General features: G+C 39.1%; 1 protein-coding gene across 1 annotated transcript; it reads right to left on the bottom strand.

Annotated features, from left to right (window-relative positions):
• Positions 1–1509: 1509 nt before the first annotated feature.
• LOC140950907 (FERM, ARHGEF and pleckstrin domain-containing protein 2-like) lies at positions 1510–14515 on the bottom strand. Its single transcript, XM_073400123.1, has 12 exons — positions 14453–14515; positions 9927–9998; positions 9466–9534; positions 9115–9204; positions 8640–8753; positions 8117–8152; positions 7444–7552; positions 6845–7089; positions 5786–5893; positions 5216–5275; positions 4113–4204; positions 1510–3090 (listed from the first exon to the last, which is right to left on the bottom strand). Exons 1-12 carry the CDS (start codon positions 14498–14500, stop codon positions 3009–3011), a joined length of 1125 nt encoding a protein of 374 aa, XP_073256224.1. The 5' UTR covers positions 14501–14515; the 3' UTR covers positions 1510–3008.
• Positions 14516–22829: the final 8314 nt, after the last annotated feature.

Here is a 22829-nt window from a genome sequence, read left to right as displayed (position 1 = left end):
CAAAGGGGCATTGCGCGGGTGAGTGAGGGCGCAATCTTTCGGTTTTCGCGCCTGCGCTCACTTCGCGCAGCAGTCAGATATCCAATAACGCCTCATTGAACCGGGTACAGGGTAAATGTCCGAAAATTTTAGATGCAATTTAACGTTTTAAGAAAGTGAGATTTTTTCTTAATCCTCTTTCCATCACATTTTTGAATCCGAGAAATTAAGGTTTCCTTTTTCTACGCAAATTAGTCCAACATGAAGAGTAAAATGTGAGAAGCCGGTTAAACTTCAGTTTTTGTATCTCTGACTTTTTTTGTTTTGACGGGACATGTACTAGACCTATATGTGAATTTAGGAGTTAAAAGTCGATTTTCTTATTACGCCACTATCTAGAGGAAATATATATGTTAATGATTCTTTGAAATAGCCAATCGGATTTCTATTGACGTAAGACTAAATTCAAAATGAGTAAGATTGACAGCCTTCAAGCGAAGGGGTCAATTTTATAAAACTTGGGAAAACGATAAGACCCTGGGGAAGAGCGAGGTTGGTGTAACACTTGTAAATTACACTTGTTAAAATTTTATGAAATTAACCCTAAAATAGAAGAAAAAACAAAGAGCTTTTGGAAGGACTTTAGAACGACTTTGATCTTTTGACTTTGGGCCTGTTTCTCGAAAAACCCGGAAACTTTTCGGGGCCCGAAGGCAAATATTAAAATCACAACCTGTTGAATAGTATCACAGTTCCCAGCCCACAAACCAGTCAATTTTGCTTCGTTAACTGATAGTTTCATTGTATTGCTTTCATTATACTACTACATGAGAAATTTCTGCAATTTGATTAGCTTAGAGCAGCGATATTTCAGCTTAATTTGAAATACCTACACGTGAAAATTACAAACCTTTTGTGGGTAGTAGTATAAACAAATAATAGCATGATTTGTACGTGATATTTGGCATAAATACCACTTGTGATATTTCAAAATTGTCTCAAATTTCACTCACCTAACGGCTCGTGAAATTTCGTATAACAATTTTGAAATATCACTCGTGATATTTATGCCAAATATCATTACAAATCATGCTATTACCTATACAAATTATGAAACTTTGATCTTGAATACAAACACAGCAAGTACAAAATATCTTTCCGGGCCCGAAAAGTTTCCAGCACTTTAGAGAAACAGGCCCCAGCCTGCCCCCCATAGTCTCCTTCGCCACAGCCGCTTAGGCTGGAGTCATGCAACGCTCCCCGCCACTTATCGAACCGCGCGAAAAGTCTTTTGGATGAAGCTATTGTGTTCTTGGCTCAACAGGATTAAAGAGGTAAAAAAAACTACTCTTCTTCTTTTTATTGACTTCGCGGTTACACACCAATGCTTCAACCTGCAGCTTTATTAAAGAGCATTAATCACTAGAATTGACAACGAAGATTCCCGAGGAATCCAGAGAAATAAAATCTTTCATGGATAACTCGTACAAATGCTACGACATCTTAGACAAAAGTGATCGCCTGTCCAAGTCGGTTGTAGATACATTAATTTAATGCAATTTCGAGTTTTTACATAAATTCTGCTGTCTTTAGAACTAAAATAAGCACTTTCCTGGGATGGGAGTGACTCATTTGCACCCTTAGGTTCCTTATACACGTCATAAGTAGCTGGTGCTTGCAAGTAATAGAAGCGCAAGAAGAGACCAGGCCCTGGAGGGAGACACGCCAGGGTAAGGGGAGCTCCCTCACCCCTGGGGTGTTCCCGGTGCGTCCCGTTTTCTATCGCACCCATTTCTTCCAAGCGCCTGCTAAACGGGGCAATAGATACAAGTTCCTTCAAATTATGCCCTTTATTAGCATGAAATAAGACAGCACAGCAAAAGCCTCTGGAACCCTGAAATGAGGTGAGGGGGGAGGGGGTTATAAGACAAAAAATTCCGGAAAAAGTTCTTACAGTGAGGGAATATCAAACGGGATTTCAAGGCTGTGAATTATCTAAAAAATAAAATTTAAATATTATTTTAGGAGAAGTAGGTTCCTCGGCTAGCCGATTAATCTTCTTCAATTCATACCAGCAAATTCGCCTGTTTCTAATTCCTTTTCCAATCTTTTGTTTCCACTGTCCAGTTATCAAGGTCACACTGGACTGACACACGCATCACTTATACAAATTTCTATTGCTTTAAAACACCTGATTACTTTGCTAAGCAACTTGACTTTAGTACAATAATAATATAAATTCGTAACAACTTGTAAAAGCCACCAATTTAAATGCAATAGGCTGGCATTGAGAAAACCCAATAAATCTTTGAAATTACGAATATTCGAACGAATATTCGTCAACGTGTAAGCAATTAGTTACTTTTAAACCGTTACGAACATATCCTCTATTCGACACGAACGCACGTTTCTGTTTGTGATAAAGTTTTGTCCTTTCACAGTCCTAGATCCCCACACCAGAATTGTCCAATGTAAGGCAACCCAGATTCCGGAATCCGTATCTTGGACTCTGGAATTTCGAAGTCCGGAATCCAGGAGTCCACAGCGTGAAATCCAGAAAGCAAGATTGTCTTGAATTATTTCACATGGAGTGGAGGGGGAAGGTTGGGGATGGGGGTGGGGTGGGGGTCGACCAGCTACAAAGTCTCGAAGAAAGGGGAAAGGGTTTACCCTCCCTACGACTGCGAATATTGTACGCTGTTAGGAATCGCGTAAGATAATTTTGTGACGGACTTTTGTCAGAGGTCCTTCCACAACCCAGTGGTAATCTTAAGGCAATGAGTTTCCTAAAAACTTGTTATTAATTTAATTTGGGAGGGTACGAGTAATCCCTATGCTGAACAGCAAAATCCAATACGCATTTTTTTCAGCGGTTTTTTTTTTCACCCTTTCCCAGGTTTTTCTGGGAAGATTCGCATTCCGCGCGAATATACTGACAAACTATTGTCGTGGCCAACCCCGCATGACGCGACAGTATGGTCACTTGTGTTAAATTAACTGATATTGGTCCATATTACATTAATGTGTGTCTATGGAACAGCACTAGCTTGTCGGCTGAAAATACGAACTCTTGATGAGCTCTGTGTTGCACTGGCTATTACTTCCATCCACCTAAAAACAAAATCAAAACCAACAATGTCAATCGATAAACAAAAAAATGTAAAAAAAAAATCATTTTCACTGATGGTAGGTAACCTATGAAAAATTAACCTGCGATTAGATTCGTTTAAGAGAGAGAGTAATTGGACAGAAAGAAAAACGCCCAGTTTAGCCATTGGGATATGCGAATGTCACCAATTAAGTTATTTTTACACCAATCTTCACGCTTTAATTAATCGAAAGTTGTTTTCCGGAGAGGTCCGCAAACTTTTATTCGGCGTTGTCAAAAGAGAATTAAACAGCCGCCATTACAGACATTCTGCATTTTTTTTTTTTTTGCTTTGAGGACTTGATTTCTGGACTTGATTAAAATATGCGGACGTATCAGGAATTAAACTCCCATTTCATTGCAACCTCTAAAAATAACTTTAGTGAAATTCACATATCCCGGCCAACGCTATAAGTTTCCCTCTCTGTCCCTGATTATACTCTTTTGATTAGTGAGAGGGAGGAGCCATAAACAGCCGACGAGCTTCAGTCGCCAATCCTATCCTCATAAAAGAGTGTCTGACCGTAGTTAAATCAAGAAAAACAAAATAATAACGTCACAGGAAAGCGGGGTCAGAATATAAGGAATTTGTATGATGTAAGTGTCTTATTTCTTATCTTCGAACACCCAAGAGGAACTAAAAAAAAAACCTTCCGCCCTCAAGAGCTATGATTTTCTCTGAATAAAAAAGGGTTTTAATGCTGCTGACTTTATAAAAGTTATTTCACGTAAATTAAGTACCATAAACCCTCCTCCGCGATAAACAACTGGAAGAATGGGACCGAGCTCTCCAGTGAGATTTCTGGGATTGCTTTAGTGGATGGACAATGTAATCAACGATTGGCTAATGGTTCCCTTCTGATACTAGCTACAGATCAATCATAAACAACGATTGCCCACTCTAACGACCCTGGAAATCGTTGCGCAGAAAGCTTGTACCAAATATTTTCCCTGTAGTTAATAAAAAGGTTCATTTGACTCATACCTGAAGAAGGTGTATTCGTTTTCTGCTCTGAAGAAATAGACGTGTGTCTTGTACTGGAGCTTGAACACCAGCTCCTTATCAATACCGTCAGCCTGTAACGATAACAGGCGAAAAGTGCTCAAAAATGTTATTCAATTTCAATATTCCTGATGATACCGTTGATCGACAAAAGCTTAAATTTTCAACTTTTAATTTTAACAGAAGTGAAAGGCCTCAATCTAACTTTAAAATTGTTACAAATAATATGACGTCAAATCACGATGGCGATGGTTATGGTCTTAATAAGATTAGACCATCCTTGAGAATGCTGGACATAAAGACAATTCACAAAAGATATACCTGTCGTCTTTTCACATAAAAGCTAAAATAACGCCCACAAATGTTTGGTTGACCACAGCTGAACTAGACCCACTCAAATTTACTTTCATTTTCCTAAACCTAATTTAACTAGTCACGACTATTAGTCGCAAAAGGTGAAGAAATAAATTTTTTTTACGACCTTAAAAAACAAATGGTACGATGCAAAAGATCTCCTAGAGAGGTTGTATTTGAAGGCTAACACCATAGGATTTCGTTCAAAGATGTTATACAGTAAAAACCCGCAACTAAGAACCTACATTTTTAGGAGTTAGCCTAAACAGGTTCTTATATAAATGGTAGTTAACAGAATTTTAGGCTATTTAGGTTCTTAAAATGGGTTCTTAATCCTGGAGAAAAAGTAGTTAGTATGCTTTCTAAGTCTACATATCTTGCACTCATTTTTCTTTAAAAAACATTTTTACAACAATGGCAATCTGCTTTTTTTGTTTCAAATATGATTCTTGCAATGCAGCGGTAACGTACCAGTATGATTTTAGAAAGTAAGAACCTGTTTTAAATTTCTTAGGCTAAATAGGTTCTTGTTTATAGGGGGTATAAATGACCAATTTTAGGCTAACAGGTTCTTAATTTTTAGGTTCTTAGTTGCGGGTTTTTACTGTAGTTAGAGGGAAAGGTCACAAAGCCACATCAGTGAATCATTGCAGCGCCTTTCTAGTATCTTTCTACTTTTTTTGAAATCTTAGAAATATATTGACAAGGTGTTGAACGTTGGTTGTCCCTACCTCCACTGGTCTGCCAATAGAATAACCGAGCAGCGGCAAGCTAGCCAGCGGAAACTCGTCCTTAAAAATATAAAAATAATAATAACTATGATGATGATAAAAAACTTCTGAACAGAGGCACTCCCTCTTTACGCTTACAGAAAACAAATGAACGAAAAGCCAAAAAGTACTTAATGAGAGCACAACAGCATTTTTCAAAACTTCGCGCCGACTCGTAAGTGTTGCGGTGAGTGTGTTGGATGAAAGATTACTGCCTTTGAGGGTTTCACAAGAACTTTCTCATTTACTTCATCAAACCTTTAGAAATAGATCTATAATTACACATGACTTTTTTCAGTAATTTTAACCGTACTTTTCTTGGCCACATCAGGATGTGAGTGAGCTCCCAGTTAATTCCAAACCAAACAAAGGGAAACAGACAGCATGTTGAATTGTGTGGCTAAACTATGGTAAGATACGCAGACGGGGTTCGGAATAATTATATTAGCATTATTGTCCATGAAACATCAATGTTTGTCTGCTAACTTTCCCCTGTAATAAAAAAAACTGTTAGTTGTCCGTTGTTCATACCTCGTGTGTCTTGTAAAAGAACAAACAGAAGTTTGTAAAAACAACCCACAACTTCTGCCATCGATTTCCAGTCTTGAATTTCCTAAGCAATTCACCACTCATTTGATTCTGAAAAGATACGTTGAAAGCATCCGTGAGTTTTCCCTGTGGTCACAGCTTCATTCCCAAAGTATCTCTAATTCTCGTTCCCAGAGACGAGAACATGAGTGAGCCTTGGAACGAGATTGCTCTTCTAAATGTGACATATAAATGGCCCTTATGCATTTGTGCGCAGGTATTCTTATCAACTGCACTGCCTTGGGAACTCATTTCAGTATGCAAAACCTCGCAGCTTTACAAATTCAAAAGGAGGTTTGTTGGTTAAATTTGTTCATCTGACGTAAATATACGTAAGAACGATTTGAAAAAAAGAAATAAAACACCAGAAAGCTCAGAAAAAATTTCGAGCTTCAGCTGAAACTCGAATGATTGACATCTGAAAAGTGGCAAAGAGTACCAGCAAAAGTAACCTCAAAAGTAACGACTTTTTCCAGGGGTCAAAAAAATGGAGCGACAATAGACTCTCTTCTCATCGACAGTTATCTAATAAGGAAACGTCCTGACACTTCTTTCCTTTCAACTCAGTGTTAAAAATACTGAATTGCAAATATCCACAAAACCAGCTGTACATTTGTGCTAGTGTTGAAAAAACAACAAGACGCGCATACTACGCGTGTATTGGACTGCAGTGGTCTAATATGTTCTATGCTGAGTTTATAGCTCCTCCAAACCCGGGTATAAAGGATAAAAAACACTTGTTTCAGCTTTCAATGAACGGAAAATTCATGGTCAAAAAGCCGGGAACCTCTCCCCTCAGAAGTCTATTCCACCACTGCAGGGGAGATAGGACACGCAACGCCTTCTGGCAGATCTGTCCGCCATTTTGTCTTTTTTGACACAGACTCGACTTCTTTTTTGATTGGGCCACAGGCAGCCCAATAATTACGCACGGAGCCTCATTTGTGATTATACATAACAAGGATTAGGGTTATGAATCCAAGCTGCCAATACAGTACTTACCCTAACTGAAAGAGAGTGTTCTATCATACTAATACTCGTGTTTCTATGCCAACAAACTCTTCGCGTCGACATGGTGTGTGTATGCGCGTGTCTTTTATCCAAACTTGAGACGGGACTTGAACTAACATCCTCATCAGACCCCTCGCCGTTTGTTCTTGCTGTTATTTCCACAGGGGTGGGTAGGGGGAGCACCTTACCAATAGGCCCCGTCTGGGGGTAGGGTGAATCTCCATTTAACAAATTGGCTGAAAACAGAGGTATGTCAACATAACTAAAAAACTCACGTGTATTCCATCAAAGGGTCCATCTAATTTTTTATCAACATTGAAACGCTATCTTTAAACCTGCACACAAGGACGTTCTACGTGTTAAGCTTCTTTTGGCCTGATAGATGTGGGTCACAATGTACTAGCAAAGCTCTAAGCACACTTGTGAAAGGAACCTTCTGAGAGATGTTGATCAACAAATATGACTACTGAACAGGTAATATTGCCATGCTGAATGAGCATCGTCTAGCTACGATTTTCTACTGATCCCCAGTATAATTCCCAAATGACATCAACTGGTCGCGAGATCACATCAGAGTGCAAAGTAGATACCTTGTTCAAGATCATTATAGCATTCTTCACACACAAATCTTGTTGATCTCATGTTGGGTGTCCTGTACGCCAAATTGGATCGTTTCTGTGAGCAACTTCCACAGGACACCTGCAAATGAACAACCTCCTCAGTTTAAGGACTGCATGGAATAAGCACATGATTGACGTTTTGACCTGGCCCAGGTTGCTCAAACGTCATGGATAGTGCTATCCACCGGATAAATAGCTATCCAGCGGATAAATATTACGAAAACCAACTGCGTCATCCACAGGAGAGAGATTTATCCTGTTGGTAGCGTTATCCACCTTTTCAACGACTGGGCCCTAATGTTCAACTCTGGATTCCTTTCAAAAGCAAATAAACGGCAATTTGAAAGAAGACACTGCAGTTAATTAGTACTTTTCCTTTTACAGCAAAGCTTTAATTAGCAATTACGGAGGGCGAAATGACACCACTATAACTGCTCAACAAAAATTTTAATTATCACATTACTCTCATGAGAGGCAATTTCAACAGCTTTTAAATCAACACCGCCGGCAAGAACTGATCAACAGCCTCCAAGGAATTAAAAGTTATATACACTTTAGTTCGTGTGAATGGCTGACCCATCTTGCAACAAGGTCGAGTAAACTAATACAAAAGTAAAGTAAACCTAAAGCATTAAAAACTCACCCTGACTTTGGCCAGTTTTACTGCTTTTTTCAGATCCTATTTCAAAATGAGCAGGTACAAGATTAAACATAGTAGACATGAGGGGATACAGTCAAGATGAAAACTTCATTTCTTTAAAAAAAGAAACAAAAGCAGCCATGGCATTGAAGCTCAAAATTACAATGACTAAGATGGCAAACAGATGAAGCGAACAATTCAAAAGACTTAGAGAAAACAACTTTTTTATCAATGGTGGAATTGGCTATTTTTTTGGCCGCGCGTGAGACTGAGCTGTGTTGTCAGGTCGAACTGCATTGTAGGACTGTTTTCAGGCGACAAATTTTAACCAGTAATGCATTTCGATACACTACCGACGCACAATCTCACACGCCACCTAATGGGCGAATGCCAACACTTGTTCCTTTTACTAAACCGCGTAGGAATTGTCCTGCCTCAGTGCCGAAAGGTAGACTAAAACTGGAGCAAGCGGAGGAAAAAAATTAGTTACCTTACTTTCTTGACACTCAACCATTTTAAACCTTACCTCCATCCACTTGTATTTCTCCTCTTCTGAGCTGGCAGCTAACAGCAGCTCCCTGTCATCTGTGATCACCGCAAACGAATAAAGACCATGCATCTCGGGGCCATCATTATCCAACTGAGAAACAAAAACAAATTATTTACATGTTTACAAGGGGTTGGACCACATATTAAACTTTTCAAATCGTTGCCAATGCCAGTTGAAAATCCAATTTTAAACAGCAGCGTTAATTCTTAAAGAGACAAAGAAGGGTGAAGGGGACAAAAAAACCTTGATTCAGTGATTCATTCCAAGCTCGTATCCGCAACCTCCCATTCAGCCGGCAAACAGCGCTTCACTAACTAAGCTAACCGGAGGGGGGTGGGGTATTGATAAGCCACTATGAGGAGCCACTGCCGACTAGCAAATAATACAGTAACAAATATAAAACGGTTATAGCTACTGCAAAACCTTAGTTACTTGGAGCTAATTATATTACCTCTATGGAGTCCAACGATATCTGCCCTCTTATTCTGAACTGGTTTGTTAGCGTTACACCTTTGCATGTGTAAATCAGAATATCTGAAAACTAACCACAGACAGACAATAAGACCAACTTAACAAAAATACAAAGGTAATACATCATCTCTATCTTCTTTTACTTAACATCTCTTTAAAACAAAAAGACAGAGCTGGTCCTTTCTGTTGTTTCCCTAACTGAGACAGGCACTAACAGTGCCAGTTCGCACGGGTGTTAGTAGTACATCTACAAAGATTTTCCGTATTTGAGAATAGAAGAAACAGAACGAAGCAGAACCTTAAAAGAACGATTATGCAGGTTTTATTTTACCAGGAAAAACATTCTTGGTTGTGGTCCTTTTCTATCAATCTTCTCCAAACATCCCTCTCTGATGAAGTCCTACAAGTCGAGGAAAATAATCACTGATGTTAACTTTAGTAAAGAGAGCAAGTGAATTTGGTTTTTCACTTTAACATGTGATGGCCAGGGCGAACCTACTCGCATAACGTGTCAACCTGGCGATTAGTCGAATTTGGTCATAACTAACTTGCAGGCAGGCAAGGGGATTTCGAGTATAAATCCACGCATGGAAGCACTCTCGCTCGGCCCGGCCACTTGTTCACCATTTCTTCCTAACAAGGAAACTTTATTTTAGGGCACTACGTTGCGTTTTTTGCGTTTATATCTTTACTGTATTTAATTGTAAACGCCAACAAAAATGCACACATGCATATTTGAATAACATCATATCATAGCCGTTGTCGTTATGTTTATCATAGAAAAACACCTACCCTTCCTGCTTGAACAAGGTTTTTAATTCCAATGAGATCTCTTTCAAGTTCAATGATCTTTTGGAAATTCTCCTGTAAAGCAAAGAAAAAGAAATGTAACGTTACACCTATAATATCATGGGTGACATACTACGCCTTAATTTTGGCACGAAATTTCAGCGTTAATTTATAATCAATTTCAGTCTGCATAGCTGGCGGGATTAGCAGGCGAGTGCTGTAATCTTTAGGGCGGCGGAGCCGAGTGAAGGCTGGGAGCGAGTCATATTTATTTCACATGTAAACTTACAAAATTGCTATGACAACGTTCCAAATGTCTCAGTGCCAAGATGATGATATTGATGATGATCCTTTTGATGATGACCAACCTGAGCTTGTTCCATATCATGGAGCTGATCAAGGCAGGTTACTGCGAGATCACATTTGCAACACATTTTTCTAAATCCTTATAGTTTTACTGTCTGTTGGTAAAAATATTTTTCGGAAGGTGCATGTAAGGATAGGAGGTTGGGAGTAGTTGTACAGCAAGGAGAAAGACAATTCGGTGAAATTTGCTAACATCATTAATTGTTAAGTGTTGATGACATGTCATGTCACTCCTCAATTCCTGAGTTGTAAAATGGCAGTGAATTTGATCTTGTAGTACACAGTTTGTTGGCTTTCTTGAGAGCCATTGCAATCAAAACATCAATTTTCCTTTTTAACTTTGGAAAGGGCATTTTCTCTACTACTGCCCTAATTTCAAGCATTCACTTTAAATGCTTAATTAGCCCAGAATAACTTACCTCAGAAATAGTGCTGAGAGAATAATTCTGTAAATTAAGACTCACTCAATTAAGAATGCAGGGTGTGTGTGACTGATCTAGTATGCAGCATATGAGTTTTGTGATATCAGAGTTTCCCACTTTTGTTTCACATTGCTTTTTTGAAACCCTTTTAGATTGATCAGTAATTTCTCCTTGTAATGTAAACACTATATAATAATATAGAATAGTGTGGTCTAGAGGAGGACAGAATCACAAGATGCATTTGCTTGATGAATTTTTAACAACTACTGGACCAATTACTTCCCTGGAAAATGTGTACGTTTGGGGGCACCAGATGAGAATTTAAATTTTGGTATAGTTTCGATTAAGATACAGTCACACACAGAGTATCCTTAATTGAGCAAGTCTCTTTATTGAGTAGTTAATCATGGTGCAGTTGAGACACCTGAGAAAACCACAAAACCATGATAATCTAATAATTTCTACTGCTGCTGCTTGCAGTTTATCATTCCTTTAATTCATAGTTTTGGGTTGTTTACAGTTTTCAGAGTTCAATTAGAAAAGTAGTATTTGTAATACCCCACAGTATTGTACAACTACCTGAACTACATAATATTTGTTTAATTGTTAAATGTGCAAAAGTTAATACAGTGCACAGTCCATTCATCCATTTCATAGAACAGAAAACTTTTGTAAGTACAATCACACTGTGTAAAAGAAAAATTAAAATCTTGCAAAAATGCTGTAATATATCATGGAATACACATTGTCTTCTTCACCTTTGATTTATTAACACAGCATTACAAATTTAAATTTAAATGAAGATATGATCATCGCAGTGGTAATTGCAATTTAAGCAACTGCAAATTAACCCCCCCAAAAAAATTGGGGGGGAGTTTAATGGGATGCAAACCCATGGCCTCTGCATTCGCACTACGGTGATCTACCAACTAAGCTATGAACCCCAATAGATTGGGAGCAGGCCAATTTGCAGTGTTCACCTTAACCCGTGAAAGGAGAATGATGAAGATGATGTGAACTGCAGAAAATTATACAAATTAATATAAATAAAGATACGACCTTTATTTAATTCATTTTTCTGTAGTTCACATCATCTTCATTCTATAATGCATTAATTAATGATTTGAATTAAGAGTATGTTTTTGAAAAGGTCATTTTATTAATGCTCTCTCCCCCCACCAAAACATGGGAAATCCTTGAACGTTATGAAATCCCTCAATATACTGTGAAACCTCGATTTAACAAACCTCATAAAAGACGAAGTCCTTGGTATAACGAATGATTTTCTTCAGCCTGGCCAAAATACAGGAAAATGTATGGAGCAGAAACTCCATTTAACGTCATCCTCAATTTAACGAACTCTGTGTTATAACAAACACAATCCAGAAGTGCAAGCGTAAAATTTACCGCGATATAACGAATAAATGTCAACATGTGATAAAAGATTAATCAAATTTATGTCTACAGTAGTTTTACACAGCTTTGTTTGCCTGTTCTTGAGTTTCTAGTGCCATAGCAACATACCAGCTTGGTACTGAGACATTGTTCAGACTTGGGAATACTGGATTTTGTAAATTAATTATTAACTATACCTTGATATAAATGAACATTTTGGTTGTTTTTTCAAAAATTTGTAAAATTGAGATGTTCGATATAACAAACAAATTTCCGCAGTCCCTTAGCACTTTTTAAATCGAGGTTCCACTGGATTTGAAAATAAAAGTGCACGTAAAAGGCAAAAAATGCTCATTTTTTGTTGTTAAGATAATATTCTTTGCACCTGTACCAAAAATACCATTGTTGCCTCAAAATGTTTCTTTTTATGTGTTGCACAAGCTAAAAGCAAAAGCTACACACTGTATGTAAAGTTAGCCAAACTAGCAGTTTCATGAACCCACAAATGTGTTGTTGGAGGCATGGCATACATGCAGGCCTATTTTTTTATTTTTTACTTCCGAAACTGGTTTGCATTCAAGTTTAAAAAGACTTTGCATTACAACAGAGTCAGTAAAAAAAATAGGAACAGACCCATAAATTGTGTCTCACAGCTTGGTCATGGGTCCAAATGATTACTAGTCTTGCTAAATTTCAATAACTTGCCTGGCACATAACAGCACAATTTTGAGGTACAAAATTAAAAACTAAAAATATTTGGCTTTAGGTGTAAGTTCCTTAACATAAATGTATGCAACTGCTAATGAGTCCCTCATCACAATAAACATTCCCCTGTGCAGTACTTGCAAATTTTGTCATCCACACGAGTGAAACAATAAATACACATAAAAATTTCCATATAAAATTTGCTTGTGTGAATTATACTAAATAGCTTTAATATTAAATCATTTGAATACAATTTTGTCCCAAGTGTGATATGATCCAAAAAGTTAAACTGGCCGAAGGGTTACTGGACAGGACATCAGGGGCACCCAACAACTATTTTCTGTGAAATATCTGTTCGGAGAAGTACAAATTGCCTAGAATTTTTAGGATTACTTGAGGAAGGCTAAGAATTCTAGGTAACCATTCCTGTACAACTTTCAAAGCTTTATAATATGTAAAAAATTCCCTATGATTTTCTGAAGTTTCATTTTTTGAATTTCACTCCCCAGATTCAGGTAATTCCCTTGTTTTGCACTGCTTATCACCTAGTGCACATAACATTGTGACTTCAAAGGTAGCGGGAATTTTCACTGGTCACCTAAAAAGAGGTTGCTATGGCCCCTCTCTAAGTCCTAATGCTTTTAATAAGTGATTTTGATAATTGTACCCAGCTAAAAAGGTGTTTTTCTCGAAACCTGCCCCAGTCCCCTCGTGCAAAACGATCATTTGAAGCTGAAATTATCCCTTTGTTAATGTTTTGCGATGAAACAAGAGTGGTGACCCTCCCTTTTTGTGTTTTTTAAACTCATTATGACTACATAAAAAATTACACATATAAAGGAGAAAAAAATCTAGAAAGAAGAAAATGTATTTTTTAGATATACATTGTACTAAAAGACATGACTTTCTGCATTTCAAGCAACAGAGAGATAAATAATCTTAAAACTGTCCATTTCTCTACTTTTTTTCAAAATTGGGTAATTTGAGGTCAGTTGACTGAAAAAATAAGATAGCTGAGACAAACAAACAGGCTCAAGGTTTTAGTAAGCGTCAATTAGAATTTACAGCATATTTGTAAAGGTGTATAAAGTACTCTGGATAAACTTGTTGTTGTAATTGTTGATAGACTAAAAAGTGTGTCTGATGCATTTAGGAGGAAAAAATGGTTGGGTGCCCCTAAGGAAATCGTGCTTTCAGGTTAATCAGCACATAAGCTTACGCCGCATTCACACCAACTAAACATGTTTAAATAAACCAGGTTTTAAAAAATAAAAAACAGACATGGAAACTGGAATATAGGGTTTTACACAGGGTTCAAATGGAATTCAACTTGTATGTTTTGGAATTTGCACGAAATGTCAAGTAATCAATTCAGTTAGTTAGCAGCTTTTATAATAAAGGAAAGAAAATTCACACCATGTTCAACTAAACAGCTTTCAAAAACGTTTGAGCTTCGGTGTGAATAGGGCTTAAAGTTGCCCTACAACTCCTTCTCAAGCAGTTTTATTTGCAGCTCAAGCTTGGTCTTTTTTAAAAGTAATGTTTCCCTTTTGCACTGCAGCGTTTCATGCTGCAGGCGAAGCACATCATCTGATGTGACTTTCTTCTGCTTGACTTGCTTACATGTAGTGACTGTAGTACCTGTGCGTGCTGTGATGTGTTGTTTTGCTGTTGCAACAGTTGGGACATTGTGAGAAATTTCGTCAAGTGTAACATCAGGCGCAGGCAACTGCAGTGCTGATATGTCGGCCTCATTGATAGTTACAAGTGGGGAAATGGGTAAATCTGCAGCCTCACTCATCGTATCCATATCAAGGTTTTCTTCGCCTAGAATAGTTACAGCACAAAACACAATAAATCACACAAGTAAAGCAAAATGGTTCTCAGCCGTTTTTTTTAACTACAACGCTGAGACAGTGTTTACATGCAAGTTTACAACGCTCTCATGCTCGAGCCTTATAAATACGGTATTGCTCAATACAACACTGAAAACATCTAAATACTTATCTAACTTTGACTCAATGTCAAAAGAGCGTCGAAAAAGCAGTTTTGCACCGAGACGTTTCAAAATGCACATCATCAGCAACGCCAAGGCGTACCACCGCGATGAAAGAGCCTGTTGTTAAGTCACATGACAGTCTATTGTTTTCAAATGTAAACAAAGTCGTCATTCTTTACCTGTTTCAAACCCCTTCAAGCCACTAAAAGACGGTGTGTCTTTCAACAACTCCAAAATTTTATCCGTACTCGGAGACGGCGTCTTGGGGGGTGGGCCACCACCAGTTTTCCTTTGTTCCTTGCGGAACTTTGACAGCTCGTGCTTTGCAGTTCTCTGCAGGTTCGTCCACTTCTCTTTAACTTCACTTACACTTCGGTGTGCAGTTCCTACGGCATTTACGGCAATTGTCATCTCTTCCCATACACTTTCCTTTAATTTGTTAGTAGTTGTGTTGGTAAACTTTGATTTTAGTACGGCTTGATTTTCTTCAAACTTTTGAGTTATCATCGCAATTTCCTGTATTGAAAAATTTGGTTTTCGTTTCCTGTAGGCGTTTTTATTGACAGAAGGGACTTCAATAGCTTCCAGCTCAAACGAAGAATTTTCGGCAGCCATTTTGCTACTGAAAGTGGTTATAAGAGTCGACAGCAGATAGTAAAAAAACTTTCGCGGTCTCTGCGGTCTTTCGCGGGAAAACTTGTCAAACCTGTTCGGAGATGGTTAAAGTCTGGGACATTTTATTTAACCATTTGTTAGCTAACCAGAGATAAGCGTCAGCTTAACAGACCTTCGAGCAACGGGAATTTAACCAACGGTTAGTTAACCCACGGTTAGCATATTTAACCAACGTTACCGACTAACATATGGTTAACTTTAACCATCTTTCGAGCAACCGGGGCCAGAAAGGTGAAAATGAGCGGCAGTGAAAAATAAAAGCGAACATGAGCACAGGAAACAAAATATTGGGTAAGCATATACGACAATTCCTCCATAAAAATAATGTGTAACTAGGAAGTTTGACGTTTTAGTCGTACAAAACAGCGTTGTAGTCGTGCAAAACAACGGCAAGGGAAAGACAAAAAGCATGTGGCACGTGCAAAATTGTTTTTCGCTAATTAGAAGAAAAGGTGTGCTGCACGTTCAATTTGTTTTTTTGCTAATTAGATCTCTTGATCTTGATGCCATTTTCATTGTCCTCCCCGTTTAGCATTACACGATTTAATTTTTTTTGTTTACACGTATTATTAACCAGAGCTTTGTTTTTAGCCCTGGTTAAATCTATATATTAAAATCGTGGAAGTACATGTAAGCTTAAAATAGCACACTAAAGTGACTACACGAGATCAGAAAAATTGTCAGCTGGATTGCATGCTTCGCTTACCTTTTCAAAACTCTCTTCTTGACACACTGAAAGTATTGCTTTCTGCGACCATAAATCTCAAGTTAAACGGCGCCAATGACAGAACTCGTAAGCGATTATGGTACTGTTTCGAATCATTGGACTAAGCCAAGCAAGCTGAATACAATACGTGCAACTTCACTTTCACGACAGTTAGTATCACGTGACCACGTTTCCATGACCGTTTCCTATTTGGAAGCTATCATTTCGCCCCATGTAAGGGAATCCAAGAAAGATTCTGGATTCTACGGATTCCAGGTAGTTGGTTTTATTGGATTCCAGTGTTTGTCGGTAGAAATTGGATTCTGGATTCCGGATTCCAATCGTTTGTGGGATTCCGGATTCCTTGAGCTGTATTCCGGATTCCATAAGCAAAATTTTCTCGGAGTACAGAAGCAAAAATTTCCCGGATTCCAGAGACAAAAATTTCCCCGAATTCCGGAATCCGGATTCCTTACATGGGGCGAATCATTTGAGAAATTAGAGAAATTTACGAGAAATTAATACGAGAAATTTTCTGCGTTCAGCTGTCAGAGAACTCTACGTTTGCTAGCTGTGTAAACGACTCATGACGGCCCATGAATGGAAATTCCACTCTTACCTAAACGCGATAGGCACATTGCAAAAAGTAACAAATACGCTGACTCGCCCACTCGGCAAGTGAACATCATATTTCAGACACTGATTCTCGTGGTTTTGGGCTGTGTTTTGATTGGGTACTCGAGATGAGGTTAACCGCGTGGTATAGGTGGCGAGGGTAACTCTGCTGTTAAGCTGATTACTCCGGTGAGTTGGATATTGACATCCGAGTGATTTTTTTGTTGTTGACAGTTAGCTGGACCGTCACCCGACAGACCCGACCCCTGACTTCGTCTGGGTCAATATACAACACAGCTGTTAGCTGAATACAGCTGTTTCGAGAAAGGTTGTCGGAAGAAATGCGCACGCGACAATCCCGAAAGGTAATATGGGATATGATCAATACACTGTTCGTAACGACTGAAGCTGTCGAACCTACTTTTGTTGCTTTCCTTTAGTGCTCGCAAACATATGTCCGTGGCCTCCCGTACCAGTCTTTCAAATTTCTTTGAAGAAAAGTGCCCTCAAAGCCACCCACAATACCTTTCGGGTTTGTCGCGTGCACTTTTTCCGACAACCTTTCTCGAAATAGCTGTATATGAGCCCCAATCCAGCCCCAGAAAGCCTGTATATAACGGCCCTGTATCACCCTGCACATTACGGCCACCTAACAACCAAAATTCAAAGTTTCCAACAGCCGTTTCTCCTCTCTCCGCGCTCGCCTCCCCGCGGACCCCCTAATGGCGATGAGCGGGAAAAAAACGTCTGTTTTTGCACGCTAAAGTTCATTGAAACGCTGAAAGTTGCCTTATATCAGTTATATTTTCTGCACAGTTGACTGTAACTGCAAATGTCAGAAATGTGGCTTTATTAAACCCATGATACCGACTCATGATATCGATAGATCAGATAGATGCGATGCCATACAATATATACAGCATAAGTAAATAAGGACACTGATAAGTCTGATAACTGTGATAAGTACACAGGGTACTCAGCGTACGCCAGTTGTCAGCGTTGTCTGAGTTATTCTTCCATCCGTCAGCTGATCAGTATTCCTGCTGCGTACTGTTCACAGTGTCCATCGACCATCGGACACTGATCATGCTGACTGAACAGGTGGGGTGACTCAAGACTCTAAGGACTGACCGACTGTGTGAATATAGCGACTGTCAGTCCTGTGTAGCTCGCGCACCCTTGGATATGGATCGTTGGCTTTGAAATCAGTTGTGTGAAATTTTCGATTATGGGTTTTGTCTTTTCTTGTCTTTTTTTATTTACTTTTTTTTTTTTCATGTTTTTTTTTGTGTGCGTGGCTTGATTAGTAGGGTTAATACAACCACAGATACCACAGCTGATAACAATCAGAACGAACCAAGAGAGGATAATAGGGACAGAGAAGGCATCCTCCATACACACCCTATTCCATAGGTAATTCGTCTCGAGTTATTTTAAGAATAGGGATAAAGTTACCTCGCGTGCTGCGTGGATGTTTCGTGGAGGTTTCGCTTGACTAAACACCATGCAAACATGTCGGGCGAAAGGCAATAAAAGCGTAAAGAGATCGAGAGCATTTCTGAATATTGAAGCGAAATGAGTCGGCGCTCACCTGGGAAAAGGGAATCGCTGGACTCTTTGACAACCCGTGAAATCAGTTTAACTCGAAGTTGTCGTAACCTCAGTGCTTTAATAAAATGAGAAATTTCGCCAGTCTATTGAAACCGGTCGTTTGTACAATAAAGCACGTAGCAAATAATGTTCATGTACATGTAATTAGTTTTACAAATTTGAATTTTATTGTAGTCTTTTTTAAGCTGTTAAGCGCTGTTGATCAGTGAATGTAAATAGCGATCTAGAAGTTATTATTATTATTATTATTATTATTATTATTATAGGACGCCAAGTGTTGTTTTTGTTGAATAATAAAAGACTAATAAAAGAACAAATATCAAACCAGAAATTGCTCTCTTCAAACTGTAAATTATAAATGAACCTGAGAGAATATTCACTGTGTTAAGGATTTCCCTGTTGTTCTGTTAGCTCTATACAAGAGAGGAAGGGCGATTCTTTTTTAATTTCCGTTTCGCTGACACAGCTTTAGCATAAATCTCTCTTTAGTCGTTTTGGTCGACAAAACGAAAAGCAATATTGCTCTCCGCGTCTTCCGCCATTTTTCTGCCTCAATTCGTGAAGGACGCGTTGCTCTGAGCGTGGGTCATCCGCGCGGAACACATTCGCGCTATGTGATTGGCTGTTGTTTAATCCCCCTTGGGATCTGTGGTCTTAAAAATAACTCGAGACGAATTACCTGTGGAATAGGGTGTGTATGGAGGATGCCTTCTCTGTCCCCTTTATCCTCTCTTGGAACGAACACATAACCATTTATAACCTGGAGAACCCACATTGGCGTTACGTCAGTGTTACAATTCTGACAGTTGTCGAGCTGAGCCTGTCAGCCGGGTTTCAGAAATTTTGATAATTCTTAGCTTACGGAAAGCTAAGAAATTTCTAGGGGCCGGAATCGGAATCTAGAGGTTACTACAAATTCCGAAATTCTTAGGTGAACAAAACACACAAATCCCGAAACTCTGAGCCCAACAAACAGCCACCACGAAACATTTTCGAAATTTTTCGCTGTTCTAATAATAATAATAATAATAATAATAAACGTGGTTTATTAATAAATTCGTCGCGCTTAGAAATAAGCCAATTGCGAATTTATTTTACAAAGATGTAGATATTAATAAAAAAAGAATTAATTTAATCTAACTACATCGTGTTCAAAATGGACTTAGCCTTACAAATATGAGAAGATATAATGCAATAACTTAGCCATAAAAAACTTGAAACTAGAAATATATATCAAGTTATACATTAAATTCCCATAAGTTACCTAAATTACATGCCATGAGCATAAGGGCACATCGCCGGAAAAAAAACTTCGTTTAGAGCGTTCAGTTTTGCAACTTATAAGGGATGGTCTGTCTTTGTTGCGAAGGGAGCGGCAGTGCGCCTGCGACCGAGTCGGTGGAACAAGATGGCGAAGACGGGACTCGGGCTCTCGAAACGTTTAGGCATTGTTGAGGGCTCCGAAGAGATATTTCCCAGAAAAAAGTCGTTGGATGCCTCTGGTATTAATTTTGTGACATGGATCAGCAAACTTGCAACATTGTCAGCAGCGACGGAATTATTCTTTCGCCGGGATACCGTCGATATTGTGGGTCGTTTCTTGAATGAAAGTTTAAACTCCTCTTTTGGTTACATCGTTTCTTTTGTTAACGAAAATGAAAATTCTAATGATTCGGATTTCTGATCTGATCTTGAATTTTATTTAGCAAAGAAAGGCACCCTAAATTGCGCAGCAAACAGAAGGTCCACGGCCCACGACACACGACTCATGACGCACCACCCACGCGATTTAGCCACCCTTGTGCCACCTGTCTTCAGTTTTCTTTGCTATCCAACCCATGAGTGAATCTTGTGGATAACATGTGACCATTTTGACCGTACTTGCATTGGGGTCTTCAATCCCAAGAAATTCTGCGCATTTTTACCACTGAAACTGCGACATTTCCCGGAGGAATCTGTTTTATGTGTAAAGATGGAGAACGGGCAGAAATGCTTTAATATTTTATTTCCTTAACAGAAGAGAAACGCCGGCAGGTTAAAATCGTTCAAGCGGTCCAGCGCGAAAGCGTGTCCACATAGCGACGAGACTATGTCGAAAAAGGAAAGTCAGTTATAAACCGTTACTTTTTAGCTTGCTCGCCGCGTGTTTCCATTTTTTAAGGCCAAAGCTTAGTTAGTCCTTTACGATGCGCGCGAATCAGGTCGCATTTTCTGTGAGTAGTCATGTAGTCAGATTAGAGTTCATATTACCTCTATCCCGTGTATGGGAATAATGGACTTTCCTTAATGGAGATTAGAGAAAATATCCACATTACTAGATTTTAATTCCTTGTTTTCCATTATCCACCGGTATTGTGATGAATAATAAGCCGTGCATATCTCTGAATAACTTAGAGTAGTCTTGCAGTCAGATTAGAGATCATATTACCTCTATCCACAATACGGTTAAATATAGGAAGCAGTTATAAGATACTATGGCCCTTTCCTCTGGTCGAAACTTACGCTAGCCTGGGACCAGGCTCCGCATTGGGGAAAAAGGAGAAAAAAATCGGCGTAGGCGAAAAAAAACGGCTAGCGAAGCTAAGCTAAGTCTGGGGATAATCATCGCACTATTATTTTTCCTATTTGACCTCGTTTCTTGCCTTTTTCCCCCACTGACTGTGGAACCTGGTCCCAGGCTAAACTTATACTTACACAGCAATTTTAAAGACTTTAAAAATTTTAATGACTTTAAAAAACGATTTCGCATATTACAAATGCTTTGACCTGCCAAAATCATATCACCGATAGAATTGTTCAAGCTAGCGTGAAATATGCGACTCAGTCTAGACGTGAAACCGTCGCGCTAATCGCTCCTCGCCGCTAGGGACGGCTTGGCGAAACGTCCTTAGCGGCGAGGAAGAAGGAGTAACGGCTGTATTCGCACTGAGGCTGTCACAAACTAGGGCGGAGCTCAAACATAGGAAATCCGTTTTGTCGAGCAATATGAATACAAAACTGACTTTAATTTGAACGAGTGAAAAGGCTTCACAAGCGGCACTAAACAAGTTTTTGTGTAAAATAAAGCTTGATTAAACGGGCAGAAACATAAAGGGGATAACGCAACAGTTTGTTTCGACAAACTTGAAAACTTGAATGTTTCACGCTTGAAAAAACGCGTAAAAAAATTAGTTGTTCTCGTTCCAGGAGTGGGGGAGGGGGGGGGGGTGTACTCCTGCGAATTCTTGGTGGGGGTGTGCCGCTCGGTTCTCCAAATCCTGACCCTATTTCAGACTAAAAAATGTTATTTTCAACACCCCTTTTCAGACCAGACCCGTAAAATCCATACTCCGTTTTCAGACCTGGCCTGTAGGGAGAAATTATGTGATCACTACTTAGATTATTAGCGCCCTCTACAAATCTATTTCGAATTCGCATAGTTCTCTTCTTCTTACTCATTTTGAATTGAAACGATAAATACGTTCATACACTTCCGTAGTTCCCTAAAACCCATACCTAATTCCAGACCAAAATGGGCAAAGTGAATACTCGTTTTCAGACCAAAACGGCGCAAAAACCGTAGCCGATGGGACGGCACATACCTATATAACTTATTTAAGGGAGTACCCCCCCCCCCGGACTAATCTGTGGAACTGACCACGAAATATGCGGGACCAAAAGCAATTTAAACATGGGTTTGGTGCGACAGTCAGAGAGAGTGAACACGTTGTCTCTCCTTTTTGAAGAAGTGACTCACTCCTTCAAAAAGGAGAGACAACGTGTTCACTCTGTCACACGCACTGTCGCACCAAACCCATGTTTAAATTGCTTTTGGTCCCGCAGATTCCGTGGTTAGTTCCACAGGTTAGTTCCGAGATTGCATCCACATCTGTAAAGGTGTATAAGTTCGTTATAAGAACGTTGCCTTCAGTGGAGTATAACATGTACGATATACGTCGTATTCTGTATGGAGCGAGGCTGAATGGAATAGCTCGTTTGGGGTGACGTGATCAGCTTAAGAGGCTCTGCTGTTTCTCTGTTAACTACCATTTTAAACGCAAAATTATGTACCTATCCCACTGGCACACATCTAGCACTATTCCAATACAGTCAGTTGGTTTACACAGAACTCAAGGGTAACGGTTTTCTGATCCACTGGGAATTAGCTAAGGATAATAAATAATGTATACTTCTTAATGAAAATTGGAGTTCATATTTCGTGTACCGGCCACAATTTACGATAAGGGGGGGGTTTTCATGCGAAAACTAGCACCGGCGCGAGTTTCATAAAGGATGACTTTTTGATTTCGTGTCGCGCGGTTTAAATGATGACTGGGTCATTTCATATCTCGGTATTTAAAGGTACACTTCATGCTGATAAAATACACGTGTGATTCAAAATCGCAAACATTACACATGCGCTACCCGTTCCA

This window comes from Porites lutea, chromosome 10, assembly GCF_958299795.1.
Source record: "Porites lutea chromosome 10, jaPorLute2.1, whole genome shotgun sequence".
Classification (NCBI taxonomy): domain Eukaryota; kingdom Metazoa; phylum Cnidaria; class Anthozoa; order Scleractinia; family Poritidae; genus Porites; species Porites lutea.
This window is presented reverse-complemented; position numbering and strand designations above follow the sequence as displayed.

Excerpts from the sequence above, each read along its gene's own strand:
- LOC140950907 (XM_073400123.1), bottom strand. The coding sequence starts at position 14,500 with ATGTCCCAACTGTTGCAACAGCAAAACAACACATCACAGCACGCACAG. Across the intron at positions 9,535-9,926 it reads ACCTTGTTCAAGCAGGAAGG|GACTTCATCAGAGAGGGATG; the intron begins GTAGGTGTTTTT and ends CTCGACTTGTAG. Across the intron at positions 5,276-5,785 it reads TCTTTTACAAGACACACGAG|GACGAGTTTCCGCTGGCTAG; the intron begins GTATGAACAACG and ends TATATTTTTAAG.